Here is a 13,261-nt window from a genome sequence, read left to right as displayed (position 1 = left end):
GGTGATGAAGGATATTTTTTTATTTTCTTTCCTTCTTGAAAAAGGAGATACTTGGGGGCAGGGTGGGGGAAGCCAAGATGGCAGAGTAGAAGCAGGGACCTGCTTGAGCTCTCCCCCCAAACCCTGCGAAATAACTGTAAAAATGATTCTAAACAAATTCTAGAGCACCAAAAGCCACAAAATGACAGAGTGAAACAGATTTCTAGCCTAAGATAATCTGGGAGGCCAACAGGAAAGGTCTGTTGCACAGGGCTGAGAGCTAAGTAGAGCACAGCCCAGCGGAGGCCTCACCAGCACAGATGGGGCTGGAGCAGGCCTCAGGCCATGGAATCACTGGCAGCTGCATCAGTTTCCAGACGTCTCAACTCACAAATGCCAAAGACAACTTCGAAGGTCAGTGGGAAAATTCTCTTACCTGGGTGAGAGAGGAACATGGACTGGCCCCAGTTCCAGCCCCAGTTCCAGGGTGGCAGCAGCCAGTGCCCCAGGAGGGGCTGCTTCTGGAGCTCTTGGCCTACAGATGGTGGAGGAATCAAGTGGCTTATCTGGCTTGCAGTCCTGGGTGGTGGTCCTGGGGCAAGGAGGAGCACTGGCATGGCAGAGCTTGTGGCGGCTGTGGAGGGGGAGTCCTTATCTCAGTTTCAAGGCAGAAAAGAGTGCTTGTGGTTGCTCACAGACCAGACCACAGGCCAAGAGAGGAATAAACACCTCTCCTTTGATCATACCACTTTGGAAGAACTGAAAATTTACAGGTCTCTAGAAATATCTCTGAAAATAGCTGCACAAAACTCCTGAAGCTTGGGGCAGTACACCCTCCACTTAACAACCAAAGGAAGATAACAAAGTCAAAGCTCCTACGTCCAAAGCCTCCAAGAAAAATATGAAATGGCCTCAGGCTATGGAACAGCTCAAAAAGGATTTAGAAAATCAAGTAAGAGAAGTAGAGGAAAATTTAGGAAGAGAAATGAGAGTGATGCAAGAAAATCATGAAAAAAAAATGAGTCAACAGCTTGCTAAAGGAGACCAAAAAAAATACTGAAGAAAAGAACACCTTAAAAAATAGACTAGCCCAAATGGCAAAAGAGGTGCAAAAAGCCAATGAGGAAAAGAATGCCTTAAAAACAGAATTGGCCAAATGGAAAAGGAGGTCTAAAATCTCACTGGAGAAAATAATTCCTTAAAAATTAGAATGGAGCAAATGGAAGCCAATGACTTTATGAGAAATCAAGAAATTATAAAAGAAAACCTAAAAAATGAAAAAAAAATGGTAGACAATGTAAAATATCTCACTGGAAAAACAGCTGACCTGGAAAATAAATGCAGGAGAGATGATTTTAAAATTATTGGACTACCTGAAAACCATGATCAAAAAAAAAGAGCCTCGACATATCTTTCAAGAAATTGTCAAGGAAAACTTCTTTGATATTCTAGAACCAGAGAGTAAAATAGAAATGGGAAGAGTCCACCAATCAACTCTTGAAAAAGATCCCGAAAGGAAAACTCCTAGGAATATTGTAGCCAAATTCCAGAATTCCCAGGTCAAGAAGAAAATATTACAAGTATCCAGAAAGAAACAATTCAAGTATTATGGAAACACAATCAGGATAACACAAGATTTAGCAGCTTCTAAGGAATTGGAGGGCTTGGAATATGATATTCCAGAGGTCAAAGGAGGTAGGATTAAAAGCAAGAATCATCTACCCAGCAAAACTGAGTGTAATACTTAAGGGGAAAAATGGAATTTCAATGAAATAGAGGACTTCCAAGCATTCTTGTTGAAAAGACCAGAGCTGAATAGAAAATTTGACTTTCAAATGCAAGAATCAAGAGAAACAAGAAAGGGTAAACAAGAAGGAGAAGCCATAAGGGACTTATTAAAGTTAAACTGTTTACACTCCTACATGGAAAAATGATATTTGTAACTCCTCAGACCTTTCTTAGTATTAGGTTAGTTAGAGGGAATGTGTGTGTATGTATGTGTGTATGTATATATGTGTGTGTGTAGATAGATAGATAGATAGATACAGAGGGTGCAGGGTGAACTAAATATGAAAGTAAGATACCTAAAAAGTAAAATCAAGTGTTGAGAGGAATGTACTGTAAGAAAGAGAAAGGGAAAGGTAAAATGTAGTAAATCATCTTACATAAAAGAGGCAAGAAAGAGTTTTTACAATGGAGGGGAAGAGGGAGGAGGTAAGAGGGAATAAGTGAGCCTTACTCTCATTGGATTTAGTTTAAGGAGGCAATAACATACATCCTCAATTGAGTATGGAAATCTATCTTACCCTACAGGAAAGCAGGGGGGAAGGGGATAAGAAAGAGGAGATAATAGAAGGGATGGCAGATTGGGTAAAGGGGTAATCAGAAGCAAACACTTTTGTAGAGGGACAGGGTCAAAGGAGAGAATAGAATAAATGAAGGGCATGACAGGATAGAGGGAAATATAGTTAGTCTTTCACATGACTGTTATGGAAGTGTTTTGCATGACTACACATGTATAACCTATATGGATTGCTTGCTTTCTCAATGAGGGTGGATAGGGAGGGAGAAAGAGAGAGAATGTGGAACTCAAAGCTTTAATGATGAATGTTAAAAATTGTTTTGATATGCAACTGGGAAATAAGATATACAGGCAATGGGGTATAGAAATATATCTTGCCCTACGAGAAAATAGAAGGGAAGGGGATAAGAGAGGGGGAGTGGAGTGATAGAAGGAAGGGCAGATTGGAGGAAAGGCTAACTAGAATGCACACTGTCCTGGGGTGGGGGGGAGGGGAGAGATGGGGAGAAATTTTGAAATTCAAAATCTTGTGAAAGTGAATGTTGAAAACTGAAAATAAATGTTTTTTTTAAAAAGAGATACTAATATTGTTAAGAAAAATGAACCAAAATCATTTTGACATGTCTTCTTACCCAAAAAAATGGTTCCTCAAATATAATGTTCCATAAATCAGCATTATTTCATTTTCAAAATGTTCACTAAATTCATACTTTTTAAAAAATAGAATTCTATTTATATTTTGACATTTGTTACATCTATCACCATTTTGGTTTGGGTTTAGAAAGACAGCAGTTCATAGGAAGGTTGTCTTGTTGAAAGTGTTGGAATAATGATATGCTTTTAAGATAGAAAGTGCTTCATAAAGAACTGAGCTAGCTGGGGAATTTTAATGAGCAGTTATCATTCCATGACAATTGGAGGAAAACAATATGATGCTGACTTGGACTGCTGACAGATTGGTATTTTTTATTTATCCCCCAAAATTCCTCAAGACTGAAAGTGGCATTCAGTATCTAGAACTGGAACAACTTGTGAATAAAAGGGACATGGAGACAAAATAAATTAGTTTGGGACTTCCTTATCAGTCTTTTAAAGCAGAATGCTATCAATGTTTAAAGTTACGTGAGCAGGGCAAGAGGGAAGATAATTTCATATTATTTTTTCCTATTTTTTATGTTCTAGATTTATTCTTGCCCACAAAGCAAGAAAACTGGCACGTCTAACCAAAGAAGAAAGGTGAGAAATAAAGCTTGTGATTTGACAGTTTATTATTGTGAATTTTAAATTAATGTGCAGAACATCTAACAATTAATACACATACCACAAAATGCTAGTTGTCTATTAATTACTGAGGTGCAAAGAAGCCATTTTAGGAAAAGTATGGAGCTGGCATTAAAAAAAATAAAACAGGTCTTCTAATTCTTTCTACAGAATAGTTGCCATTTTGAGTACTCCCTAAGAGCAAGGTAATAGGCTTATATGGAGAAATACAAAAATTTAAGGTACAATCCTTGATCTTAATTAAATTGTAGTCTACTGAGGAAGATAAGACCAATACACTGGACAATAGAAAGCAATACGTGGTAAATACTGAATGAACAGAACAAACAAGATGCTTATTATTGGGATGATTTTTGTTGTTTTCAGTCATTTTTCAGTCACGTCCAACCCTTTATGACCCCATTTGGGATTTTCTTGTCAAGGATACTAGAATCATTTGCCATTTCCTTCTCCAGTTCATTTCACAGATGAGGAAACTGGGACAAAGTGGGTTAAGTGACTTGCTGTGGGGTCTTGTAGAAATGAACCCCTTTTAGTTTTCCATTTGAGGAATGGGGAGGGTACACTTCAAATTTTCCATACATTCTCCTCATTGGGATGATGGGGAAAAGATTTTCTGCCAAGGACCTAGTTCCTTGCTGGGAGAAAGTAAACCACTTTGGGAGATTTCTTAACTCTTAGTTTATTCAGTAAATTCCTATTTAAATATGCTACTAGCCAGGAATCCACAGAGCACTTTCTAAAACAACTTACATGGAGCCACTCGCCCACTGGTAGCATCTGATGAGTGTTCTTCACATTCATTTCCAAGGCAACAGATACTTCATGGGCATTCACTAAATGCTGTATTCTTTGAATTTATTGGAGGCAGTTGCTGCTCTAGTCAGAATGATCCATTAGCAGGACACCTTGTATTGTCTCGAATATTCTTGGTCAGAAAAGTCTTTCTTCTGGCTACATGTCTTTTCCTAGCCTTGCCAGTACTGACACTGCTCAAAGAACAAATTATCTGCAGCAGGTGTATTATAGAAGGCTGTCTATCACTTAAAGACACCTAGGTGGCACAGTGAATAGAACATTGGCCCTGGAGTCAGGAAGACTGAGTTCAAATCTTGCCTTAGACATTCACTAGCTGTGTGATCCTGGGCCAGTCACTTAACTTCTGTCTGCCTTGGTTTCCTCAACTGTAAAACAGGGGTAACAATAGCTCCCTACTTTGAAGATTATTTTAATAATAAATGAGATAATATTTGCAAAATGCTATTAAGAATTTTAATAATGGAGACCACTTTCCACTTTCTTATCATGTAAAGGAAGTGATATTTGTCTTCCCTGGGAAGCATACTGAACTGGAAATCAGTAGACCCAGGTCTAGTTCTAGTTCTGGTGCTACCTAGCCATGTAGCCCTGGGTAACTTACTCCCTCTCTCAGGGGCTCAGTTTCCTCCTCAGTGAAATGAGAGATCTGGATCAGTTCTAAGGTTCTATATTAGTTATATTTGTTTAATGATTATGGTTACAAAGCACTTCATTTACATAATCGTATTTAATCCTCTCAACAGTGAGTTAGAGACTACTAGCAGACTTGTCCTTATTTTTCCCAATGATGAGGAAATGATCATGGGATTATAAGTAGGAAGACTGGGATGGAAACCTGTCTTCTGATTCCCAATCCATCATTCTTTCTTATGAGAAACATGGTTGTGGGGATCACAGGGTTTCCTGGGCAGGGCCAAACCCTGAGGAAGAACCAAGTGATGGTCCCTTAGTCTGTAGGGATCACAGGACCTCCCTAGGCAGGATCAGACCCTGAGGAAGGCCCAAGTGATGGCCCCTTAAGAAGGCTGTGCAGACCACAGGGCTCCCTGAGGAAAACCCAAGTAGTAGCCCCCTTAACACCACTGTGGGGTCACAGGACTCCCCATGGCAGGGTCAGGAAGTAACCCTGAGGTGTGTTTCTGTAGCTCATTGCTTTCCTGGTAGGAAAGATCCTTATGAAGATCTGTGTGATTTGCCCATTCTCACCCAAAGAACTCAGGACCAGAGAGGGCAGAGAAAGGCATTTATTACACTCCTTGAGAAAGAGCAGGTTCAGTGCTCACTAGGAATACTCACATTGATATAGAAGCAGGAGTGAGGGTAACCAGCTCCTCTACCCCTGTTTGAGTTAGGGTTAGTTTACATTCTTTACTTTTCTACATACTTTTCTTAAGTTATACAGTTTATATAGGTAGGAGAGTAAGGATACAGAAGCAAAAGTGAAGTTAATTAGTTCTGTCTTCCTTGTCTGAGTTAGGATTAATCTACATTCTTTATTTCCTTACCTTCCCTCTTTAACATATGCAAATTATGCAGATCAGTAGGCCTGGACACTTGACCAAGACCTGATCCTTGAACTGACATGATAAGCTTGAACTGGTTCAGCTGGTTTGGCCTCTCTAGCTTCCCTGACACCAAGATGGCCATTGTCTTGGTAATTAAACTTTAACTCAGCTATGTGGATAGCTTCTGTGGGAGAAAAACCAGATACCATCCTATCTTTTCTTACACTTCCTCAACATTGCATTGCCTGTACTGTATGAAAGTCAGCTAGCTGTAAACCACAACAAACTTTTAAGTGATCAGTTTACCTGCTTTTAGTGATTCCAGTGGCCTGAAAAGTTACCTTCAGAATGGTTGAGCATTTCATTATTTCGTGTTTCAGATATGAAATGACTCTTTTAGCCAAGTGAAAACAAAACAAGAATGAGTAAGCAATCTCTTATTTGAGAGGTAAGGGAAGGGGAGTAAAAATTTTGGTGGTGCTTATTTGATTCTACTTTTTTTTTTCTTTCGAAGGAAGAAGAGACTCTGTGAACTCTATGCAAAAGTTCTGGGATCAAAAGAAGCACTCAATGTAAGACCAATAATTCCTACAAATTTGGCCAGATTCTCTTCCCTCCCCCATAAAAGGGCACTCAGTAAGCCAGTACTGACATGGTTAACAATGTCCTATATAAGGAGCAGGTTGAAAGAAAAAGTGAATTCTTCCATTATATGTGTGATTTGTCTATACCAGGGCCCACACAAAGGATGTGTATCTGGAGTGAGCTCCTGGCTGGCTCATGACCTCACAAGACAATATGTCTACTGCTCTCGCTAGGTTTGGTGAATGAGAGAATTGCCCAGGACCTTCAGTTTCAGGAAGACTTTGCTCTTGTCAAATAAAGAAGGCCTTGGGGAGGTAGCTAGCAAGAAAGATGGAGATGGCAATACTAGGAAAAGGAGATGACAACCTGAAGGTTGTACTTAATAAGGCTGTAAACCTCCAGCTGCCAACACTCCCATTACCACCCAGGCAAAGCAGATGAGGTGGCCCCCCTCCCCAGCTTCCACATAATAGACTGCTTCTTTGTGATGTTTTTTTTTTCCTTTTCTAAGATAACCTCTGTGTTTATGTTATCCTAATTTTACTGGCATAAAAAAGGGTGGTGGGAGAAGCAGGGAATGGAAGAGCAGCAAGAGAATACATGGTGTGATTTAGCCAGCCCATCCACCTAGGGGTGGTCCTGCCTGTATGCTTGACTACCTTTGTCTAGGCTTCTCTCTTTTTTTTTTCTTTGAAGCAGCATTCAAAAGCTGTGTTTTGAGTAACCATGGAAACAATTCAAAGAGAGGGTTTTTTTCCCCTTTTGAATTCAAAGGCTCTTAGATTGTGCCTTTCCTTTTAGTACATTTTATTATAAACCAAGGGGCCTTAATGTAGAGTCCATAAGCAACAGCAAAATCCATTTTCTTTGTTCACTTTCTATAGCTTTTAAGTATTAATTAATGTTCTGCGTATATTCACTAGACTGCTTATTTTGAAAAGTTTTGACATGTATTTTATCACCTTTTGAAAGTGATTACAAAAGCCATTTGTCTGTGAAGCTTTAAACAAACAAACATAGAGATTAACATAAAAATAAACCATGGGAAAAAATCTAACCAAAGTACCCTATATGCAATGCAATCCATTCACTCATTTATTCATTGAATTCATTTAGGGTCAACTATTTGCAAGGCACTATGCTAAGCACTAAGGAGGAATTAGAAAAGAATAGGATACTTTGCCTGCTCTTATGGAGCCTACAGCCTAATTTGGACATTAATAACCAGCAACTCCTAAACCCATTAGGTGTGTACCAGGAGCTGTTTTCTGACACAGGTAAAACCTTTAGTAGAGAGAAGTGTGCTCTAATGAGAGGGTCATTAGACCAGGAGTCAAAGGATCAAAGGTCAAATCTTGAGTCTGATTCTTACCAGGGTCATTATAGGGAAAGAATTTTACAAAACTTAATCTATGCTTTATAAATTTGAGCTATGATTGTTTTGTAAACAATGTGCTATTTTTAATCTTTTTTAAGTTTAGTTTCTGTTAGACTATATATTCAAGTATTAACATATCTTTAATGAGTTTTAACCTAAAAGTAATATTTAGCCATGCCCTCCCAAAGTACTATAACATCATGGGATTTGGAGCTAAAAGGTACCTTAGAGATCATCTTGTGTGGGAATGAAAAACCCTCACCAATTAAAAAAGTTGTTAATAAGGAGCCATCTCAGGGTGGGATCAGAAATAAAATTTTATTCAATTCTCGCGAGAATAGGGTGTCCTCTGCCAGAACAGATCTAGCAAGGGAGGCCAAGTACAAGAGGCAAAGCACCAATAATTATACTTAATGCAAGAGAATTCCTGCCCGCCTCTGACCCTTCTCACTGGCTGGGAGGAGGGCTTACAATCTAAGCGTGAAAAACTAGCCAAAGAACTGGGAAATCAAGGCACAAAAACTCCAGTTCCCATTCCTTTAGTTAATGATTACAACTGAGGTGACATCTATAAATCTGAAGAAGAAGAATAGGATAAGGGGAGGGGGAGACCCTCTCCATTCTTCTACAGTACTTTTATAGTAAAGGAAAGCAGGTCACAGTGACCCTATTCTTACTGAGCAAATCTTTAAACCAGAACCAGAAGAAAAAACAAAAAGTTTCAGGGTAAACCTTCCCAGAGGCTGAGCCATCAGACTGTCACAGCCTCAGAAGAATTTTCCACTTCCCTATTTCCCTATTTCTTGATTTTTGAACATTTCTAAGTATAGATATGATTAGATATAGATATATATTTATACATATCTTCCCTGTGAAGTCTTCACAAAGTACATTTTCTCAAGTCTTCACACAATCTCATGCAAGCCTCTCATTTTACAGATGAGAAAACCTGAGATCCAAATAGAGAAAAATGACTTCTCTATGGTCAGATGAGTGGTCAGTGACAAATCCAGGACTCAAGCTTTGAGGCCCCTTTGGTCCAGTCCCACTGTTCTTTCCATTTTCATACAGAATTTTATTTTTATAAAGGAGGAAAGCACTTGTTCATCTCTGTGTGCCAATAAGCCACACCCATGGAATAGATCAACTGTGCACTATGTTTGTTTGTTGTTCATCCCTCATTCTTGAAAAAGACCAGTGACATCATGAGGATAATGAATTGATTTGCACGTGAATTGGATTTAAGTATGAGCTATAACTGGTTTTGACCAAAGGTACTGCCAGCTTTTGGTGACACCTTATTGTAACTACAAGCTGACACCACATTCTGAAACAAAGTAAACACAGTAATATCACATTGTGTCAGAAAGTATCATTTATAATGGTAAGATAGATTCAAAATGTGGATGGCCCCTGGCTCCAAAAGAAATATTATATTTTGTTTTCATAATATTTCTTTCCAGCTCCCCTCCACACAGAGGTGCTGTCACTCTACATACCACTGCAGAGTTCTCTATAGTCTTTATCCACACACCCAAGGTAGATATATATACTCTTTTACCAGATTGGCCTAGTTTTCTGAGCCTCAGATTGCAATCTGCTAAACAGTAAACACCTCTTAAATAATCCATTTTCCAAGGAAATAGATGACAACAGTGAAAACTTGTAAAAAAGGAAATGGAAACTTAAGATGTGTAAATAGGAACTAATATATACATTTTTTTGTTTTTTATTTTTCCCTATACTTGGACGTTGCTGACTGGTGTCCGAAGCCAAATCCTATAGTAATAGGAGAATAGGAGCTCTAAGATTCTAAGATGAGATTGTTTAGGAAAGAAACTATTACAGTGTTCTGCGCTGTTTTCTTTTGACTTTCAAGCTGTTCTAATTATCTTACAGCCTGTGCATTATGAAGAGAAGAACTGGTGTGAGGAACAGTACTCAGGAGGGTGCTACACAACTTACTTCCCCCCAGGAATAATGACTCAGTATGGGAGGTACTGTATGTGAAACTTATCTACAAAGCTGTAACTGTAGGAGCCTTGGGGTGAGCTAAGAAAGATTCTCTTTTAAGTTCGTATACAGATCCAATCTCTAAGTTCTATTTCTTCCACGTTAAGTGAATGAATTTCATCACCGTTACATTTTGATTGCTGTGTTTTCATTATAAAAGCAGTATCTCAGGCCAATCTCATCATTGTAGGGGAATCCTTTCACTAATGCAGATGGCACCTCTCTGTAACTTATAGGAATGGAGAGGCATGACTGCTCATGTGGGTTACCCAGTTTTTGAGCCCATGTGTTAGAGGTGCAGCTCTAACTACAACACGCTTAGTTCAGATTCACTGTTGGTACAAATTGAGGCAGTGTCCTAAAGTATTGAATATTTAACAAAGGAAGTTTACTTTGCCCTAACACATAGCAAGGATATGCAACAAGGGTCTAGTAGCCTTAGGTTTTCTGGACACAGTCCCCCTCCTTTCCATCTCAAAACACTTCTGGGCAGTAAGTCATCAGGTTATGGTGACTTGCATGGTCTCGAACACCCACTAAGACTGAGAAGCCCAGGCTCCATGTGCATGAGATTTTTGATGCAGCTAGATGATCAGGGAGGTCCATCAAGGAAACTGGTGCTAATCATATCCCGGGAAAAATTTTGTCCTGGACCTTATCCATGTTGACTAGGGATTGGAGGGCAGGGGTCAGGATGCAAAGCAGGTAAGGAAGTTGTATCAGGGAAGTTGAAGTTAATCAGGCCCCAAAGGCAGCTTTCTCTTCTTTTAGGTAAAACTTCCCCTTGGGATACGGGTGAGGGTCATGGGGTAGGGGTGGTGTGTGAGTTGAGCCAAGGAGTTGTTGATCCTATCACACCATGTATTCTTGACCACAACATTGGCTCTCAAGCCAACATGATACCTCTTAATTCTGTTTCTAAGAATAATTCTAGTAATCAGTAAGTAGCTTCAGGAATGGTAAGTTTTTGCTGAGTTTGTAACCCTTTAAATCCTTCTAAAATGGTACTTATTAAAATATCCACATGAATGGCAATGTGAAAGGAAACTTAGTGATTTCTGACATTAAAATAAGTGAGGACTTATTAGTTTTTAAGTTCGTTTTTTTGTTTGCAGGATACAGCTGCCTATTTTCAGTTAGACAAATGATGCACCTATTACATGCAAATGCTAAGTGATGGGAATTTTAAAAATTAAACAAAAAACAATTTGCCCTCAAGGAATTTATAATCTAGCAGATAGGGTAAAACAAATAATAGCATTAGGGGAAAGAAACAGATAATGGTATAAGGGAGACCATTATGAAGGAAACCATTATCATCATGAAGGAGACCATTATCAAGAAGGAAAGGCTCAATTGTAGATGAAGGTCTCAAGAAAGGTTTCCTGGAAAATGTGCCGCTTGAATCAGATCTTAAAGGAACGGAAGAATTTCCACTTCAGGCTTGGGAGATAGCATGTATGAAAACAGAAAAGGCAGGAAAATAAGGGATAATGAACAATAGAGCTGGATTCAAGTACGTGAAGGAAAGTGGTAAAAAAATAAAGCTGGAAGATTGGAGTCAGAATATGGAAGACCTTGGGAAGCAATGGTGAACTACTGGAGGGTGTTTCGTTTGTTTTTACTTTCGGTCCAACATTTATTAGTACCTACTATGTGCAAGGCATTGTAAGGGTAAGCTCTGAAGCAATCTTTTGAGTGCCCCACTCAGACTGATAAAAGGGACACAGTCATGTTAGAATGTATCCTTCATGGAGAAGGTTCAAAATGTGAAGAATGTGACTCTAGAATGTGTCTAAAATGTGTCTTTAGTAGAAGTGTTCTCCCATAGAATGTGTGCCCAGCTCCTCTCTACCTGAGATGTCACTCCATACAACTGTTGAGTTCTCTTTCTAATCTTGTCCACACAGCTAAGATGGATGGATCCTTTGCCCGGAGTGGCCTGGTTTCCTGCTGCTTTTAAAACATATTCTCTGATAATCAGTAGAAGACTCTTTAAATCAGTTCTCAAGTCAGCAGCCACCAAAAAGTTCTTGACAGGGAAAAGTTGGGGTGGGAGGCAACATATAGCAACATATACACAGAGAAGTTACTATAAACTACATAAAAAGAAAATACACAGTATTTTGGAGGTGGGGAGAGCTATAATGCCTGAGGACATCAGGAAAGAGCCCCTGAAGGAGGTGGCACCTGTGCTCAGCTTTGGTGAAAGCTAAAGATTCCTAGAGGCAGAGGGAAGGAGGAAGAGCATCCTAGGCATGGAGGACAGCCTTTGCTAGGTTACAGAGGTGGGAGCTGGAATGTCATGTACCAAGAACAGGTATTGCTTCAAATATAAAGTTTGTAAAGTAATAATAGCATCTTTTATGTGTCAGGCACTGCGTTAAGTGCTTTACAAATCAAATCTCATTTGATCCTCACAACTGTAGGGGAGTTACACTTTATAGTTGAGAAAAATGGGAGTTAAGTGACTTGCTCAGGGTCACAAAGGTAGTGAGTATCTGAGGTTATATTTTAACTCAGATTTTCCTGGCTCCAGGCCCAGCACTCTATCTACTGTACCACCTAGCTGCCTAAGGAAATAATATGAAATAAATTAGAAAACATAAGTTGGAGAACTTTTAAATGTCAGCCAAAGGAGTTTGTATTTATCCAAGAAGCGACAGAAAGACACTTAAAATTTCTTGAGCGGGTGAGTGGCATGCGGTCAGCCCTGTTTTAGAAATATCAGTTTGACAGCTATGTAGAGGATAGATTAGAGAAATGAAAGAGTGGAGATGGGAGACTACTGTCATAATCTTAGGTGAGTTGCGAGAAGGGTGTAGACTATGGTATTATAAGTAGAGAAATGAGATAGCTTGAGAATTGAAAGATTAAATTGATAAGACATAAAAGCTAATTGGATGGGGGAGGTCTGACAGAGAGTGAAGAGCTGAGAATAACTCTGAGATTATCCTGGGAGGATGGCGATGCCCTTGAAAGAAAAAGAAGTCAGAAAGAGGGCTAAGTTCCAGGGGGAAGATAAAAGAGTTCCATTTTGGATGTGCCTATGGAACACGGAGCTGACCTGTAAGCAGTTGGTGATGTATGCCAGGAGTTAAGGTTAGAAATGAGACCCAGGAGGTTTCTGAGAAGAGAGGCCATGTGATCAGACCTGTATATTGGACAGCTTACTCTATAATGGTGTGAGGGGTAGATTAGACAGGTGAGAGTACAGAATCAGATAATGGTTCAGAAGCAATTGCAATAGGCCAGGAAGTAGGTAATGAAAGTCCAGACCAGAGTGGCTGCCCTAAAGGTGGAAAAGAAGGGACAGAGGTGAGAGATGTATTAAAGGAAGGAATCAATAGAACTTTGCGACTGATTGAATGTGCGGGATGGGTGAAAGGGAAGAGTCAA

At 39.4% G+C, this 13,261-nt stretch overlaps 1 protein-coding gene across 1 annotated transcript in view; it reads left to right on the top strand.

The window, feature by feature from the left end:
• LOC118836143 (amine oxidase [flavin-containing] B) overlaps positions 1–13,261 on the top strand; it is a 152,594-nt gene that overhangs the window by 126,608 nt on the left and 12,725 nt on the right. The window contains exons 10-12 of the mRNA XM_036743496.1: positions 3,464–3,517; positions 6,401–6,458; positions 9,749–9,846. Of these exons, the coding sequence (XP_036599391.1) occupies positions 3,464–3,517; positions 6,401–6,458; positions 9,749–9,846 (210 nt within the window). The remainder of the gene's footprint in view (positions 1–3,463; positions 3,518–6,400; positions 6,459–9,748; positions 9,847–13,261) is intronic.

The sequence above is a fragment of the Trichosurus vulpecula genome, chromosome 2 (genome assembly GCF_011100635.1).
Source record: "Trichosurus vulpecula isolate mTriVul1 chromosome 2, mTriVul1.pri, whole genome shotgun sequence".
NCBI classification, from domain to species: domain Eukaryota; kingdom Metazoa; phylum Chordata; class Mammalia; order Diprotodontia; family Phalangeridae; genus Trichosurus; species Trichosurus vulpecula.
Note: the sequence above shows the minus strand (reverse complement) of the source record. Positions and strands in the feature narration are given on the sequence as shown.